Source organism: Silene latifolia, chromosome 2, assembly GCF_048544455.1.
Source record: "Silene latifolia isolate original U9 population chromosome 2, ASM4854445v1, whole genome shotgun sequence".
Classification (NCBI taxonomy): Eukaryota; Viridiplantae; Streptophyta; class Magnoliopsida; order Caryophyllales; family Caryophyllaceae; genus Silene; species Silene latifolia.
Window position 1 is genome coordinate 86,045,297 of NC_133527.1, and position 17,749 is coordinate 86,063,045.

General features: G+C 37.9%; 2 protein-coding genes and 1 long non-coding RNA gene across 9 annotated transcripts; 1 reads left to right on the forward strand and 2 right to left on the reverse strand.

Annotated features, from left to right (window-relative positions):
* Positions 1–1,627: 1,627 nt before the first annotated feature.
* LOC141642833 (violaxanthin de-epoxidase, chloroplastic) lies at positions 1,628–10,313 on the forward strand. 7 transcript variants are annotated; one of them, XM_074451777.1, is made up of 8 exons: positions 1,633–1,767; positions 2,339–2,542; positions 2,632–2,730; positions 6,211–6,554; positions 6,809–6,936; positions 7,704–7,800; positions 8,386–8,777; positions 9,571–10,313. In XM_074451777.1, exons 4-8 carry the CDS (start codon positions 6,273–6,275, stop codon positions 10,070–10,072), a joined length of 1,401 nt encoding a protein of 466 aa, XP_074307878.1. In that variant the 5' UTR covers positions 1,633–1,767; positions 2,339–2,542; positions 2,632–2,730; positions 6,211–6,272; the 3' UTR covers positions 10,073–10,313. The 7 variants fall into 7 exon arrangements, with proteins under 7 accessions (XP_074307875.1, XP_074307878.1, XP_074307876.1 ...); XM_074451775.1 differs by having other exon boundaries at positions 1,650–1,767; positions 2,443–2,542; XM_074451776.1 differs by lacking the exon at positions 2,632–2,730 and having other exon boundaries at positions 1,650–1,767; positions 2,443–2,542.
* Positions 4,551–5,144, reverse strand: LOC141641041 (uncharacterized). Its single transcript, XM_074449718.1, has one exon. It carries the CDS (start codon positions 5,142–5,144, stop codon positions 4,551–4,553), a length of 594 nt encoding a protein of 197 aa, XP_074305819.1.
* A 1,612-nt stretch (positions 10,314–11,925) lies between the features above and the next one.
* Positions 11,926–17,172, reverse strand: LOC141642834 (uncharacterized). Its single transcript, XR_012543463.1, has 2 exons — positions 16,920–17,172; positions 11,926–16,525 (listed from the first exon to the last, which is right to left on the reverse strand). It is a non-coding gene; the product is annotated as an uncharacterized LOC141642834 (long non-coding RNA).
* Between the last annotated feature and the right edge of the window lie 577 nt (positions 17,173–17,749).

Sequence of the window (17,749 nt, forward strand, 5' to 3'; positions counted from 1 at the left end):
GGTTACAAGATTAAGTAGCAGCATTAATTAAGAGCAAAAGTTCAGAGATTAAGAGTAAAGTATGAGTTGTTAAAAACATACTTATGACCTAATGGCGACTTCCTTATATAGGGAAATAAAAATTAACAAAAGTAAACCTAAACACGGATTAGTTAACCCGTGTAATCTAGCTAATCACTCGATCGAGGCTTTTTATTCCCCTCGATCGAGTACTTCTCCAGCAAAACTGTTCGATCGAGCAAAAGTAGCTCTCGATCGAACACTCCCATAATAACCATCTTCGATCGAATTCAGGAACCACTCGATCGAACTCCTGCATCTGCCAAATTACTCGATCGACCATCCAAAGCTCTCGATCGAGCACTTTCCACTGAGAGCAGCATCAAACTCGTCTGGTTAGCCTTCCAAGGACCTCCCTTCACGCTTCCCGAGGTACGACTTCTGCTCTAAATCTCCGTCTCCTTGTAATGCATGCAAAGTGGGACGAATAAGGCACGATTCCACTACTTTTAGGTCCATTTATGCAATTAAGACAAAACAAACCAAAGTAGCCAATTCGGGGCATTTTGCAATACAAAGCAATGTAAATGGCATAGAAATGCGTGCAATAAGAGGCTAAAAAGTCTATATAAATTGTACGTATCACCTATGTTCAGTTGACATTGAGTACGTATGTATCCCACGCATAATTAATGCTCGTCTTAAACATCGCTAAATTCTTATACTTTTAACGCGTTGCTATATAAGTAGTATTTGCATACAATATATATAGTTTTTTTTTTGGTACACATACAATATAGTATATTGTTATAGAAGTAGGATTTGAATGCAAAAAGACGCTCGAAAAAAAGAGATCTCCCAAATTTTCCCGCTTAAACGAATTTGGCTATAAATAGACTCTCATTATATCATATCTGTAGTTCGATATTTATTATATCATATCTGTAATTGGGTTTTCATTAAATTATATCTACAACTGAATTATAATAAACTTTCCATTTTCCACCGATTAATACAAAACATTAATAACAAAAATTTTACAATTAAATTTCAAAATGAGTTAAATATCAGTTGTATAATTGCTATTTTCTTTAATATTCCTATCTAAAAAACCGCGCATTTGCGTGAGATCTATACTTATTATTATAAATTAGTTAATAAAATGAGCTATTTAATCATTTAAGCACGCAAAATCGAGTCTGAGTAAGGTGTAAATGAGGGGTAAAACGCGACTAAAATTCTACTTATCAGATATAGGCTCCCCAACATCCATACCGTATCCAGTATCCACCAAGAAAACTCGTATCCATACCTGCCCCATTTGATTAATGTTGTTGAAAATAAAATCAAATGAGAAAAAAACAAAGTTGTTAAAAAGATGTTAATGTTCTCACAAAATCTCATTATAGACGATAACTATCCGTCTATAACTAAAGACGGACCAAGTAACATACCATATTACGCATAAGGCAAACAACAACTAGCGTGGTGGGGCAAAAAAGTATCACCACTTTAAGGATATTTGACCTATCTCTTGCTATAGACGGATATATCCGTTTATAACAAGACTTGCTGTAATGTTCTAGTCCAACAAAATGGAGAAGATAATCCAAAGCAAAAAAAAAACAAGAAGGGGATAGGGATAATCACTTATCCGATATGTTGAATCACAAACACTTAAATAAATCAACTTCCCTGACTATCGAATCACCACGTTGCCCGCCATTTTCTCCCTCCCTCCATCTTACCCTTCTCAACCTCCTCAAGGTCCTCTCCCCTCCCTATTTTTTTTTTTTAATTGTAATTCCTTATCACTATTTCGTGTGTTACTGTAAACTGATTCTTATTTGTTCAATTTATTCATAATGTCCCTGTTACATTCCCTTCGTTCAAGCCAATTCCATATGTTTTCAATAGGGAGTAGTGTTTTGCTACTTAGTTTAGGAATGAAGGTGTGTATAACTAATCCTAATACCTGCTAACTTTTGTTTCCATGGTGGATTTTGTATTTTTTTTTTTTTTTTTGGTAAAGGGTAAGTATATTATAAAAGAAAATAGTTACATCATAGTATCATTTACATAGATGGCCTCAGAAGGCTATTAATGTAATGCTTGTCCTTATCACTAAATCTCTGGTCGTTTTTGGAACTGTAATACATGCTCAATTCTCTACATATACTTGCTCCTAGTTTATCTGGTCTTATTATCTGGTTTTGCAGCCTGCTACTATTTCTTTGATTCCAAATATGATATATGACAGCATTGATAGCCCCATTTTTTATTGCTCTTTGCATCTTGGTCCCTCTGAGTTTTTTCCTCCAGTCATTTCGTAAATCAGAATTAGCAGGAAAATGGAATTCCCTGGCCACTGCTGCGAGGATCCTCCTGCTGTATTCACACCTGCAAAAGAGATGCTGAATTGATTCTGTTTCTGCTGCACAGATACAGCACTTATCATCTTCAGCAATCTTATATCTGAACAATTTCTCCTTGGTGTTCATAGCCTGGTGTTGATACATCCAGCCAATGATCTTATGCTTAGGTATGCTCCAGTGATTCCACACCAACCTATGCCAGTCAACTTCTTCTCCTTTCTCCCTAATCCATTGGTAACCTTTTGCTGTGCCATAGCTATCAGGACCCTGCATACTCCACTCATTTGCATCATAGCCTGGCTTCAATAAGTCTCTAGCCTGACATATTTTCCTCCAACTCCAGCTTGTATCATTGGTAGGTGTATAATTCTCCCAACTAGTCGTTTTTAAGTACACATGATGTACCCATTGAACCCATAGCTTTGTTGAGTTGCTGCTGGCCAACCAGGCCAATTTGCCTATAGTAGCCTTGTTCCATGCTCCATTCTGAGTAAGATTTAACCCCCCTTCTCTGTAGGGTTTACAGATCTTGTTCCATGCTACCAAGGGTGCTCTATGATAGTCCACTGCTCCATCCCATAAATAGTTCCTGCATATGGAGTCTATCTGATTCATAATAGCAGTAGGTATAATAAAAATTGAGGCCCAGTAGCTATGCAATGTGGCTAGGACACTCTTAACAAGTATGAGTCTCCCTGCATAGGAGAGCTTCTTAGCTCCTAATCTTCTGATTCTCTCTACTACCTTATTCACCAGGGGTTGGCATTCCAGCACTGTGAGTTTAGAGGCCTTAATAGGGATTCCCAAATATCTGAAGGGTAAAGCTCCTTCAGTGCAGCCTGATATGTGTATGATTTCTTCCTTCAGTGTTTTAGCCACTCCATTGAAATAAACATTTGATTTCCCTTTACTCAGTTTCAACCATGATGCCTCTGAGAAAGTAGAAAAAGTTCTAAGAAGCACCATCATTGACTTGACATCCCCTTTACTAAAAAGAAGCAAGTCATCCGCAAACATAAGGCATGACAACTTCATTGGTTTACATAAGGGGAGATATTTAAAATCCATGTTGCTGGTAGTGTATATCAGAAGTCTTGTAAGGTACTCCATGCAAACTCTGAACAGTAATGGAGATAAGGGATCTCCTTGCCTGAGCCCTCTATTTCCTGGAAAAAATCCAAAGTTTTCCCCATTGAGACTGAGTGAATGTGTGGCTGTAGTCACGCATTGCATCAGCATTTTCCTAAAATGATCAGGTAGCTGAAGATGTGTAAGCATTTGGTCTAAAAACTCCCACTCCACTGTATCATAAGCTTTCTGAAGATCTAGTTTAAAGAGGCATCTTGGGGAGACACTTCTTCTATTATAAAGCCTGATGAGATCCTGACAGATGAGTATGTTTTCAATGATGCTTTGTCCTTTTATAAACCCCCCTTGCACTGGTCATATGATATCAGGTAGGACAGAAGACAGTCTATTGCAAAGAATTTTTGAAATGCCTTTATAGATCACATTACAACAGGCTATTGGTCTGAATTGGAGCACTGATGTATGTCTATCAACCTTAGGGATTAGTGTAACAGTAGTAGTATTGATCTGTTTCAGTAATTGACCTGTTGAAAAGAAGTCAGTAATAGCCTCTATGATCTCCTCCCCTACAATATGCCATGAGTCCTTGAAGAATTTGCTGGAATAGCCATCTGGCCCTGGTGACTTATCATTAGGAATGCTGAAAATAGCCTGTTTTATTTCTTCAGGGGTAACAGCTTGCTCTAAAATCTAAAATCTGACAGTGTTCTGAGGAGCAGACTGTACCTTGAGCTATGATCCTTTTACTAACCTTGGTGGTTGCTGTGCTGGCCCCTAACAGACCTTGATAATAAGCCAAGAATGCCTGTTGAATGGCCTGATCTTCACTGTGCATCTTTCCATTGGCATCTTTGATCTGATTCACAGCATTCCTGGCTCTTCTTGCTTTTAAGGAGCCATGAAAAAAAGCTGTATTGCAGTCACCTGCTGACATCCACTGTGTTTTGGCTTTTTGCTGTAGAAATTCTGTACAGGCTTCCTGAAGATGCTTATAATTCTCTTGAGACTCCTTTTCCTGAGTACTGAGGGTGACATCCGCAGGATTGAGGGCTAACTCCTTCTGGATTGACATAAGTCTGATATCTGCTATTTCAGTGCTTCTTTCAATATCAGAAAAATGGCTCTATATAAACTTTTCAGCCCCTGTTTTAACCCTTGCAATTTTTTAGCAACTCTGTACATCTTAGTCCCTTCAATGACCTGTTCCCATCCCTGAGTGACAACCTCTTCAAAGTTAGGAGCCTTGCTCCACATATTAAAATATTTGAACCCTCGTTTCCTACTGTGAGGAGGTCCCTCATTCAAAATGAGGCGTGGACAGTGATCAAAAAGTCCTTCAGGCAAAAAATGAGCTTTGAAATCATTCTTTATGTGCATCCACTCCTGATTTACTAAACATCGATCAAGCCTACTAAACACTCGATCTTCAGGTTGTCGTTTGTTATTCCAAGTGAAGTAAGCCCCCATAGAGGGACTGTCCACTAAAGCACAAGCATCTATGCAATCTTGGAAAGGAAGAGCTTCAGCCAGCACAAAACCTCCCCCCAATCTTTCCTCTGGTGTCAACACACAGTTGAAGTCACCCCCCACCATCCAGGGTCCATTAATCCCCCCTGCAATCCTCTTAAGATCAGTCCATAAAGCCTCTCTTTTCTGTATACTATTAAAAGCATACACCATTGTGACAAAGTAGCTCTGACCTGTAGCATTTTCCTTGACCTTACTATGAATCAATTGATCTGAATAGAAAATTGGCTGCACTTCACATTTTAGATGATCCCATACCAACCAAACTCTTCCTTATGATGTTTATGAGCATTAGTAGTAATACTCCACTGACTAAAAATATTATGACTAACTTTATTCTGATTCTGAGGTTTTATTTTAGTCTCTAAGAGTCCAAACAGTCCTACCTTATTCTGAAGAAGAAATTTATTTATCTCCTGTTGCTTCTTCACTTTATTCATACCCCGAACATTCCAAAAACCTATATTCATCATGATATAGGTTGTAGAATAGGGTCTCCTTTTACTCCTGCACTCTCCTTGTCTGGTGAGCCAGTTAAAATATTCAAATAAGTTGTTTTTTTAGGATGAGAGTCATGAGACAAGTCCTGCTTATCATGTGCTTGTTCCTTCTCAGTTCCCTGAGTCTGTTCAGTATTCTCAGTTGAAGGCTGAACTATAGCGATAGCCTGCTCTTGTATGACAGGCTTAGGTTCATGCTGTCTTAGCTTTGGTCTCCATTCTTTCTTCTTTATCATTAGTTTGGTAGCCTCCTTACTGCTCCTACAGTCCTCCTTCACATGCCCCAATCTCTTACAACTAGTGCATAGCACAGGCTTCCACTCATACTCTACCTCTATATCAATCCTGTCACCTTTTTCATCCAAGAAGGCTAGAGTATTAGGGAGATTTTGTCCTACCTTGAGCTCAAGAAGCAATCTGGCATACCCTAGCCTTGTCTTATTGTCTGTTGCTTCATCAGTCTTCAATACAGGCCTTATGAGCTGTGCTATTTTATGCAAACTTTGACCCCAGAATTTCAACGGGAGATTCTTAAGTCTGACCCAAGCTGGTGGATTTTGTATTTGGTGATCGTCTTGTTTTTATTGTTGTTATAAGGTCAATAGCTCATTCTTATAACGTTTCGCTACTAATTACTTGGCGAATAAAGTTGCATACAACTGATCCATGGCGGCATTTAATTCGGTGATTAAATTATTACTATTTGACATTTCTGGCAGTGAGGGTTTTGCTAAGAAACTTGGCGTTGCTGGCTTTGGTCCATGTGAACTAAATTATAGTCATGGCATTGGTTGCGCGATCCATTTTGGTATCCTACGATGAAAATATTGGACTTCCGCAACTGAATTTCAAGAAATGGGTGCAAGAAGGGAGGAACCCTTTACGGTTCCAAGATGTTGGTAGAATAAAAGTGAGATTTAATGGCAGAAAACAATTTGTATTTAGTAAGCTCATTGCAAAATCTGAAAATCTGCATCGGTGCAAGTCAAAACCATCTCGAATTATTTCATGCAATACCCAAGTTAATTCCTTGAAGATTATTGCCGATGCTATCATTCCTAAGGTACTTTACATGATTTATGATTTGTTACCACTTAGCAGTGACTCACCCAAGCAATATTGTTTACCAAAACCATTGAAAATGTTATAAGATACTACGGAGTACGAATTATTATACAAAAATTTAAAATTTAAAATCTTTTAAGCACATCAAATGGGCAAAACGCACAACTACTTAACTTTTTCCAGTCTCCCCTGGTGGTTTGTTATGCTTACTGATGAACTGTCTTTAACATTGCCTTGCTAAAACTATGCCAGAAGTGGAGTACATTGAGGATGCAGTTGGTAAATGTGTCAGCTGCAGTGGCGTGCACATTTTTTGTTATGTCGTCTGCACAAGCTGTCGATGCTCTTAAAACATGTACCTGTTTACTGAAGGAGTGCAGGTAACGTATAGAATCTCCTCCCTTGTTTGTGAAATTTTGGTTTTGTTATCTTTGACCTAATTTGATTATGGCGCAAGAAAGTGTTTGCATTTCTATCATGGAGTTTGTGGAGTCAAGTCAAATCTCTCTGGTTGGATTATTTATTGGATAACACATTTCACACGTTATATCACTGGTGTACAAAGTAGCTAGGAAGTCTTGGGTGAGCGTTAAAATAGAGGTACTAGGTTCCGTAGACATGGATGGAGCTACTATGTTGCCAGGGATAGCGTCAAATGCTACCTCAGATAATGAAATATTATGAGACAAACAAATTTTGGCCAGTTAAGGTCATATCATGTACTTATGATAATGATTGAGTTATTGGATACACTAAACCTCAAGTGTGGATACCCTTCCCCTTCATTGGAACGATGTTTAAGTTGTACAAAAATTTTGCTACCCACTTTCTGACTCCTGACTCCACCCCTTTTGTACAAGGTTTGTTTAGCGCTCTCTTTGATGTATTGGCTTATGTGCCTCATAATGACGCAAAGAAAAACCTTTCACAACACTAACAACCTGCATACAGATCCTATTTTTGCTAGGGATGCATGATTACCTTAAGATGGTGCATATGTTTACCATGGCATTGGTTCTCTTAAATTCAGAAGAGTTTATGTTATCATTTAGTTACACCAATAGATTATAAATTTTCTCATCGTTGATCATTTTGATTCTACATATAACCTCAATTTGTCACCTTACTTGACCTAGTATGTGAACAGAGTGGAACTTGCCAAATGCATTGCAAATCCATCATGTGCAGCAAATGTTGCGTGTCTCCAGACCTGCAATGATAGGCCGGATGAAACAGAATGTCAGGTAAGCTTCTATCACCGTCAATTGCACAATATTGAACCCTTTCATCAACATTATTACTGAGTGCCTTAAGGGTGCGTTTGGATAACAATCTCTTCTATATTGGAGGCTTCTTTAGCAGTCTTCAAGGAGAAAAAATGGGTCCCTCCATTTCCTCATACCCTCTTTGCTATCCAAACAAGGGATGTTGTATTACTCCATCTCCTCTCTCCCTTTCCCTGCAAATCAAACAATCTAAACAAGGTATAAGAGTTTCCGCAAATGGCGAGGTAAGGGGGTAGAACGGAAGCAGCCTTGCCCTTTTGTTAAGAATAAATATAGGCTATTTCCGGATGCCACATAATGATAATTCCTTCTAGTTCCCTAAAAATAATGATATAATTCCTTCTAGATTGTTTCGATTACTGCTTCACAATAATTTTTCTTTTTTAAAAAAAAAAACTCAGTCAAATTAATGAGCTATATGTTTTGTTTTATGTCATCATTATGTAGAACCAAAGAATAACGAGTATTTAAAGTTTAACCCTTTCATGTTTCAATAAATAATCCACAGAACAACTAATATTTCTTTGATATATCCCTTGCCAGATCAAATGTGGGGACTTATTTGAAAACAAAGTTGTTGACGAGTTCAACGAGTGTGCTGTTTCCCGAAAGAAATGTGTGCCTCAGAAGTCTGATGTTGGAGAATTCCCTATTCCTGATCCTGCTGTCCTTGTGAAGAGATTCAACATTGCAGATTTCAGTGGGAAGTGGTATATAAGTAGTGGTCTGAATCCAACATTTGACACCTTTGATTGTCAGTTACATGAGTTCCATGTCGAAGATGGCAGGCTCGTGGCGAACTTAGGTTGGCGAATAAAAACACCAGATGGTGGATTTTTTACTCGATCAGCAGTGCAAAGATTCGTTCAAGACCAAACCCAACCTGGGATACTGTACAATCATGATAATGAATATCTTCATTACCAAGATGACTGGTATTCTTCTACTGCTTTTCCGCTTTTAAGTGCACTGCATATTTTTCTTGTCAATTGTCATTAGGATTTCAACTAAGGATCATATATGATTTATGAAACAAATACTCCTGAGGATACCCACTCATTGTTTTAATCATATAGCTTACTTTTTACATATTGTATAGTCACATGTAACAGAGTAAACCAAATGTAGAAAGTGACCCTTTTAACCATTGTTGATCATTTTGTAACTAAAAGTGGAACCCTCATCTGTTACATTTGTTACGCAATCAGTAATCCCCTTCTTAGGGTGAAATGAGGTAAACCCGCTTGGCGAGTCCTCAAAAATTGATTCAGTCCAGCTCAAACCCGAGCTCATTATGGATCAGACATGAAAGCTCGTTGATTATTTTAATTTAGTTTTAGTATGTTATAATAATTCATTTAATTAATTGTTATTTTTTGAATTAATTTGAAAAGAGCAAAAAAAAAAAAAATATGATGAATTGATTCGAACTTCATATTTTTCCAAATTGTTCCCTATTTTCATTCTTCGTGACTCGGGTACACCCCTACCCTAGGGAATATGTGATAATGTGCAAACCACGTGAACCTTTTAGACGGCCTTTTTGTCGGAGAGATAGACTACGACTTCTTATGGCATAATCTCAAGTCAACTTACTGTCTTAAGTATTTGAAACTGAGACCCATGAGGCCGTGAATTATTAATTCATGTTTTCACCAACTAAGCCAACACATACATGCATAGAGTGATCATTTTACTGTCACAACTGAAGCGTCATTCCTCATATAGGTACATCTTATCGTCCAAGATAGAAAATCAACCTGATGATTACATATTTGTTTACTACCGAGGAAGAAACGATGCATGGGATGGCTATGGTGGGGCGGTTATATATACAAGAAGTCCAACTTTGCCGGAATCCATTTTGCCTGAGCTTGAGAAAGCAGCTCAGAGTGTTGGACGAGACTTGAAAACCTTCATTCGCACAGATAATACCTGTGGTCCTGAGCCTCCGCTTGTCGAGAGGCTTGAGAAGAAGGTGGAAGAAGGAGAGAAGACAATTTTAAGTGAAGTCGAGCTGTTGGAAGGAGAGGTGGAGAAGGTCAAAGAGACTGAAATGACACTATTACAGAGACTGGTAGAAGGGTTTAGAGAACTACAGAAAGATGAGGAAAAATTCCTAAGAGATTTAAGCAAGGAGGAGATGGAAGTATTGAATGAGTTGAAAATGGAGGCGGGCGAGGTGGAAAAACTCTTCGGCCGTGCATTGCCCATCAGAAAACTTCGCTAGTACTAGGAATTCATTCCAGGTAAAAATATGATTAAAGTTAGTGTCATTTTTGAGCTTATAAATACTTGTAATAATCTCTTTACATATTACTGTTGGTCACATATATATCAAAGTTCAATTTTTTAAATACTTGTAATGAAATAGCATTTGCAAGCAAGTCATGTTTAGTCATCTCTATTTAAGTTGAATAATGTTTTTTGCATTATGAAGTTATCAAGAGAAAGCAAGTCATGTTTAGTCATGTCTTATTTTTGATAATGTTTCTGGATAGTAGTAGATTCTGCTGTTTGTTGGATCGGTTTTAGTTGGTTTTCATAATATTCAAATTCTCAAAAATATTGAGTTTGACAACCCCCTGAAAATTAACAAGGACAAAACTAGAGTCTAATCTAATTAATTTATCAGAGTAAAAAGATACAGTTCTGTTACAACTAAAGAGATGTAAAACTTAAATCTAGTTGTGAAAGGCTTTCATCAACAAGTCTGCTTTGACTAGTCTAGACACTTGTAGTGATTTAGTTGTGTTATTAAACCAACCACAATTCCCATCATCCTCTCAATGTAGTGATTTAGCCGTGAGCCACCTTGTTATAAGGCACATTAACCGACACTGCATACATGACCCAACCACCAGCTACAAACCCAATCATCTCTGTAAATTGAGCAAAAGCCATTTATGGTCTTAAATAAACACCGCGAGCATGGTAAACCGAACTTTGCAACTCTATCCTTGCTTATGGTTTTCACAGTTCAATCTCAGACTCCTAGCTGTTTATACTTTCATCAAGGTGCCTTACACCTTTTTATGTTCTACTGTAGTATATTTCGACAACATTATCATGTAATTCTCGGAAGCCTTCAATACCTTACCATGACCTGCCCCGACATATCGTTACCAGTTAACCAACTTCCCCAATTTCTAAACCACCCAACTGAAGAACATTGGACAAACTCGAAATTCCTCTTTCTCTACCTCAAGGGCACTATCCACCATGGACTCCTCCTTCACAAGAACACCTTATTGAATATCCATCTTTTGCGATGCTCACTGGGTAGGCAACAAGGGTGACTATTTATCTACAACTGGTTACATAGTCTATCTTGCTTGTAACCCCATCTCGTGGAAACAAATTGTCTATCCCGGTCCTCAAGTGAAGCTGGATTCCGAGCAGTAGCTGACGCAACCACCGAACTTTTGCGGCTTCGTTCAGTACTCACTGAACTGCTCATAAAGCGGTGATAGTACGTGAAATTAGACTAACATTAAATTTACTTAAATTATTATGTTTTCTAAAAGCCTCTCCTAGTAAAAAGAAGTGCTGGATAAAAGAAAAAGATGAGTGTAAAGAAAGAAATAAAAGGCAAAAGGGAGAAAAATAAAAGAGATGACTAGGCTGGGCACTGTCTTTTGACATAGGTTGATTTACAACACATGCAAGCAATTTCACGACTACTCTTTCTTCATCATCTAGGTGTGTAGGCCAAGGATCCGTTGTTAACTTTTGTCCCTGGGAAAAAATAATAATTCTCTCTCAAGACTAGGGATGGCAATGGGTCAGGTCCACCCAGACCCGGACCCGGACCTAAGAAACCCGTATCCGACCCAGACCCGCAAGGGTCTAAAATTTGAGGACCCATACCCGGACCCTATGGGTAAGGGTCGGTCTGCAGGTCTACCATGGTCCGATTTTCACCACTTTAATAAAGCGGATTAACGATTATGGGGTCTATAATATTAAAAAAAATTCATACTACTTTAACTTTATGAGTTTATTAATCTCTATTGTACACTACCAAATCCAATATACATACCAAAGAGATTAAGAAAAACAAAGAAGACAAAGGAGAAAAAAAAAAATCTCTCTCTCTAAAAAACCCTCTCTAAAAACCTAGCCTCCATTATTATTCGGGGGCTTCCATCGATCATCCATCGATGGTAAGCCCCACAAAAGCTTTCTTAAACAACTAATATTATGCAGATCTATCTTATTTTCAATAATAGTCTCCCTTTTGGTGAGATCTGTTGTTCCGTCCCTTCTTTCGGGGTTTTTCCATTTTTTCGTGGGATTGTTATCAATATAATAAGTTTTAATCGACGGGGAGATTATCAGATTTGTTTCGTGGATGAATACATCAAGACGGCTACACTGTTTCCCTCCATCAAGAAGGATGCAAAGACATCGATTATTCATAGATTCAAGAAATTTATGATTTTGGAGCGGCAGCCATTACCGATTTTAGATAGTTATTTTGAATGTATTTTTTACGTTAGCAATCTTGATTTTCCTTTGTCTAGTTGTTATCTTCATTGTAACCTACGCCTAGTTGATTATTAATGAGATGACAATTTCAAAAAAAAAAAAAAAAAAAAACAAAGAAGACCTAAATTAATTTTACCTCCAAATACATGTGAAAAAATCAAACTCGGAACCCTAAAATCAATACCGTACTTGATAGCCGTCTCCATCTGACCGTCGCTGGCTGCCGTTAATGGTGGTTGTCGGTCGCCGCCTATTAGAGAGGTGGTTGCCAGTCACGTATCAGTGATGTGGTGGTGGTTTCCTTGTGTCAGTGGTGGAGTGGCGGTATTGTCAGAAGAGTTTGGTTGGGTTTTATCACTTTATGGGATGAAGGAAGAGAAAGAGACTTTAGTTGCTTTGGTTTCTATGGTATGCCGGTATGAATTCAGAAAAGTTGTGATTTTAATTTTTTTTTTAATAAATGGTCTAAGGGTCGAGTATGGGTCGCATAACTTAGACCCGGAGCCGGACCCGAAAATTTTTCTTAAGACCCATACCCGGCCCATACCCATTGAGTCTGAAAAAATGAGACCCATAGCCGACCCATTAGGGTCCGACCCAACCCACTACCATCCCTACTCAAGACGGATATCATTCGTTTTAAGGGAAAGACGGATCGAATAGGTACATATATAAACACAAAATCGTAGAACTTAGACTTATATAAGTAAACTGGCAAAAATATAGGGTAAGTGACAAAAAGACGGTATACACTACTAAAGTGATAACATGTCGAGGATGAGTTGACATTTGAGAGTAAATAATAGATAAGTATTTGTTTACACTCCTAATGCAATTTGAACAACACTCTATCCATTTAATAGTTGTAAATAATTTGTAGTAATAATCTTTGGTTAATTTGTAATATTTGACCATTGGTGTTGCAAATAAATTTGTGATCACTGTTAATGCAAATATATAGATTATTGAAACAAATGATAACATATTGCATAATTAAGTCAACATTTTAGTATTTAGTATATTAACTATGTTAGCAAGAGCGGGACTACTACCACAGTATTTAGAGGAGATGTTGATTTGATAAAGGATTGCATTAGTATGTTCATAATGTTGAGAGTGTTGATGTTGAGAATGTAGAATGCAGGTAATATTACTGAACTCGTAGATTCTATAATGAACAGTAAACCTATCATATATGTAGGTATCATAAATTTTTTGGACAGTTAAGACACCAACCATCAATTTTGATTGTAAAATAGGTAGTACTATAACCAACCAAACAACAAATATAGCAAGTTCAACAACCAGAAAACAGCAGCAAACACTGAAACCCAAGACCAGGCAGTAATTTTTTGTAAACATTAACTGAAGACGATGTTATTTGTAATTTAATTTACAGTCTGTATGATGAACTTTGCACATTATAATGATGATGTTGGTGTAGTTTTTTTAATGCTCGACTTGGCCTACAACTAGTGATAAGGCTAAAATCGTATCACCTTAATCAAAATAATCCCAAACGGACACTAAAAATGCAGATAGTCAAGTCAGGGGTCGAACCACAAGGAAACGTGACAAACTGCTTATTACCTATGAGTAGATTCTAGACTATTGGGTCACAAAGTTGATTTATTTGGTTTGTAGTAACTAAACGATTGTAAATTAAGACGATATCAAATATATAAAACAAGTCTAGGGATTCCGGTTCACAATGAATATCAATTAGGGTATTTGGGGTCAATTAACTAACATGGACTGACTATCTATGACTATATGGCTTGTCGGTACTATATATCCTTTAGATCTGCACTTAACATGCAGTCGCTATGACTAAGTCGTTTATTGATGTTCCTGGCCTAGTTGACAATGAGACCAGTTTATTGATGTTCCTGGCCTAGGAAGCTTTATAGACCTCATAAATTTAAGTGGTTTACCAACATAATAATGTCAAATTTACTTAGCATAAGGCATACTATTATGGTCAAGACTTGAGTTATGAGCTTTGTTTTCAAAAATAACGGGTCAAACAATGTACATGGATAACTGTATTGGGATTCAAATGCAAAATCAATGCAAATTATCATCACTGCTACTCAATTCACTAAGACTCGACCTAAAACAAAGTAAAACATGTTTTTGGATTTTTGAATTTTTTTAATTTGTATGGATTTCTTTTCAAACACACAACATAATTAAAAACACACAACTGAAATAAATCACACAACATAAATAAATACTCCCTAAAACCTAAATGTCACAGTGTCCTCATTATGACGCCACAACATAGCAATCGCACAACAAATCACTAGCAACCTAAAGGACACTACTAACAAAGGGAATAGGGAGACAACTAACAACCTAAAGATGATACAATAAAAGAAAATACAAAGAAGGATATAACCAGTTGTAAAGCAGAAGCCCCCCCAAACCAGCTGCAAAGTGGGGGATGTAGTGACCAGCTGTCACTACTGCTCACCACCATCATCATTGCCATCACCATGGACGACCTCATCAAACTCATCAACCTCCCTCAGCAAAGTGTCCAAAGTGTCCAACCCTGGGTCATCAACACGGCCAGCACGGCTCCACGTCGACCACGACCTCTAGTACGACCACCTTGAAATCCACCAGTTGTCCCAGAAGTAGAAGCTCCAAACTGACCACCATACCCTGAGATCCCAGCACCAAACTGACCTCCCTGAGAAGTAGAAGCCCCAAACTGAACCCCAAAACCACCAAAGGCATATCAGGTCGGATAGGAGTGTAGAAAGGACGACCAAGAGTACCATAATCCCGACTAAACTAACAAAACTCTGCTGGAGAAACACCATAAAGATGAAAGACCCGTCTCTTATCCCCAGGAGTATAGTAGTAACTCGGCGCAGTGCCAGTGTACTGACGCCACACTGACGCCCCTCAGACAGACTAGTAGCCTCCAGCTGCTCCCACAACCGCGTGTTAGTCAAGACAGTGTTAATCCCCTCGTGAATCCTCACCTCCCTCTCGATAACAGGATCGAAATGGTAACCATAATGCGTAGGAGGTGCAAAATATGGAGCAGCAGGCCGTGGCTGGAAAGAGTCAGGAAGATGAATCGATGGTGCTCGTCTACGGCGTCCTGTGGTGGTGGTAGTACTAGAAGAAGGAAAAGCCACTAGCACTCTCTGGGATCAAGTAAGTATGGGGTCGAGGACGAATAGCATAATCATCCTCTTCAAGAGCAGCAATAGGTGGCACGTTATCATTTGGCAGCTTCATCCACAAATCATCCCTTACCCTCCAGTATTGATTGGTACCACCAATAATGTTGATATAGCAGACATCATATCGCAAATAGTCATCATCTACTAAGGGCTCATAGTCAAGCATTGGCTCATAAGGAGCCTCACCCTGAAATTTAAGCAAGCTACGAGCAAACCGAGTAATGATGGCCCCACAATCCAGACTTGCATGCTTCCCTGTCATGCGTTCAAGAGCACTGACAATAAGAGCAGGAGGGCTAAATTGGAACGGGGCCTTCTGAAAAGGGTTCAAGTAACTAGCAAGTAATAAAACCTCCATAGAATGAACCTTGCTCCTGTCATTCCTCCCATACAAAAACTCATCATCCTCAGAAACAGCCTCAAACAAACATGATGAACATCACTCAAAGCCAAAGCACTAACATCCGCGTCAGCATAACCAGTAAATAGAGGGAAGTATAGAATAGCAGACAAGTCCGTAGCAGAAAACAAATCACCACTAGTATGAGGGTCAATATTTAAATACTCAGCTATCTGATCAAATGATAAACTACGGTCAGCATTGAACATCCTAAACCGAATTTTATGTCGTAGTTTATCATACACAAAGGAACTCAAGAACTCAAGAGTCAACGGACGATAAGAAAGCTCATGTAGATCAAATAAACCTGTCAACCCAATCTGAAAGAACATATCCTCCATAGTGGTCTCAATCTTGTAAGTACGCAAGATTGAGCGGTCAACATACCTAGTAGGAGCCATACGACGATGCTCCATCAACTCCAAAATTTTTTCCCTTTGTGCACTATCCCGAAACTCAATGAATGGATATTCAGGAATTGGTTCAAGACCTTCCTCTTCCTCTTCGGAAGACTCAACAACTACCGGTTGACGGACGGGAGCGCGCCTTTCCCTCCGTCTTTTGTTGCCTTTTTCTTGGTTAGACATACCTACAAGAGACATTCATACAATTACAAACCAATTTTAATGCCAAAATAGCTCACGTTTTTAAGACAAAGCGAGTCGGAAAATTCGATTTTGGAATCGAAAATCACACGTAAACTATGTAAATGGCAAGGAAATTGCAACTATATGACAAATAATGAAGATTCCAAGCAAATAAACACAAATACCAATTAATTTAGTGCTAAATTAGGTCCCGAAATTATAAACCCTAATTCTGAAATTTTCGAAATTAGGCCTTTAATTCATCAATTAATGGGTTAAATAGCAAGGAAATAGCAATTACATATGAGCAATGGAAGATTCAAAGCAAGAAACACATGAAACAAGCAACAATAAGCAATTTTCGGACCATATTAAAGACAAGTTTGAGACACTTACTTGACGAAATTGGAACAATAAATCACACAAACAAGCACAAAGGAGTTAATTAATATGCAAGAAATTGGCTTAGCACAATTAATTTGAAATTTGATGATGATATGAAGGAATTAGAGGAAAGATTGAGGGAGAAAATGAGGAAGTATGTGACGGAATAAGCAACAAAGAACAATAAAAGTTTGAGAAAAAAAAGTAGAGTATGAATGAATAAAAAAAGCGGAACCCGGTTCAGAGGTGATACTCGATCTGGTATACACAGACTCGATCGAGTATCCAATATAAGAAAAGTCCAACTCTCGACATTTGCAATTTAATAATTATTATCCGGGTTCCTCGATCGAGTTCCAGCAGACTCGATCGAGTGCTCAAAATTTTCCGTCTCTTTTCTCAACACGTCAATTTTCGCCAATATTCCGTCTTTTCTGCAAAAATACTTCACAAATACGTTAAATTCTCTCCCTTACTCCACTCGAAACACACAATGTGATAACAATTCAAATGAAATTAAATATGACTAAAATCCTAAATTACAAAATTATTACAATTAAAACTCTGGGCTGCCTCCCGATAGTGGTGGTTTAAGTGGTCCCGTACGACCGTATTACCTCATCAGTAAGAGGAATCAATGGTGAAGAGGTCAACGGTGTAACACCCACGAATTTTCCATTTTAACATTTATAATTTATTTGACCATTCCATTGTTTTATTTATATTTTTAAATTATTTAGTTTATTTTATTTTTAAGTATGATTTTTATAAATATTATATTTTTAAAACTTACCTTATAAAAAAATAAATATATTTAGTCAGATAGTAATAATAGTGATAAT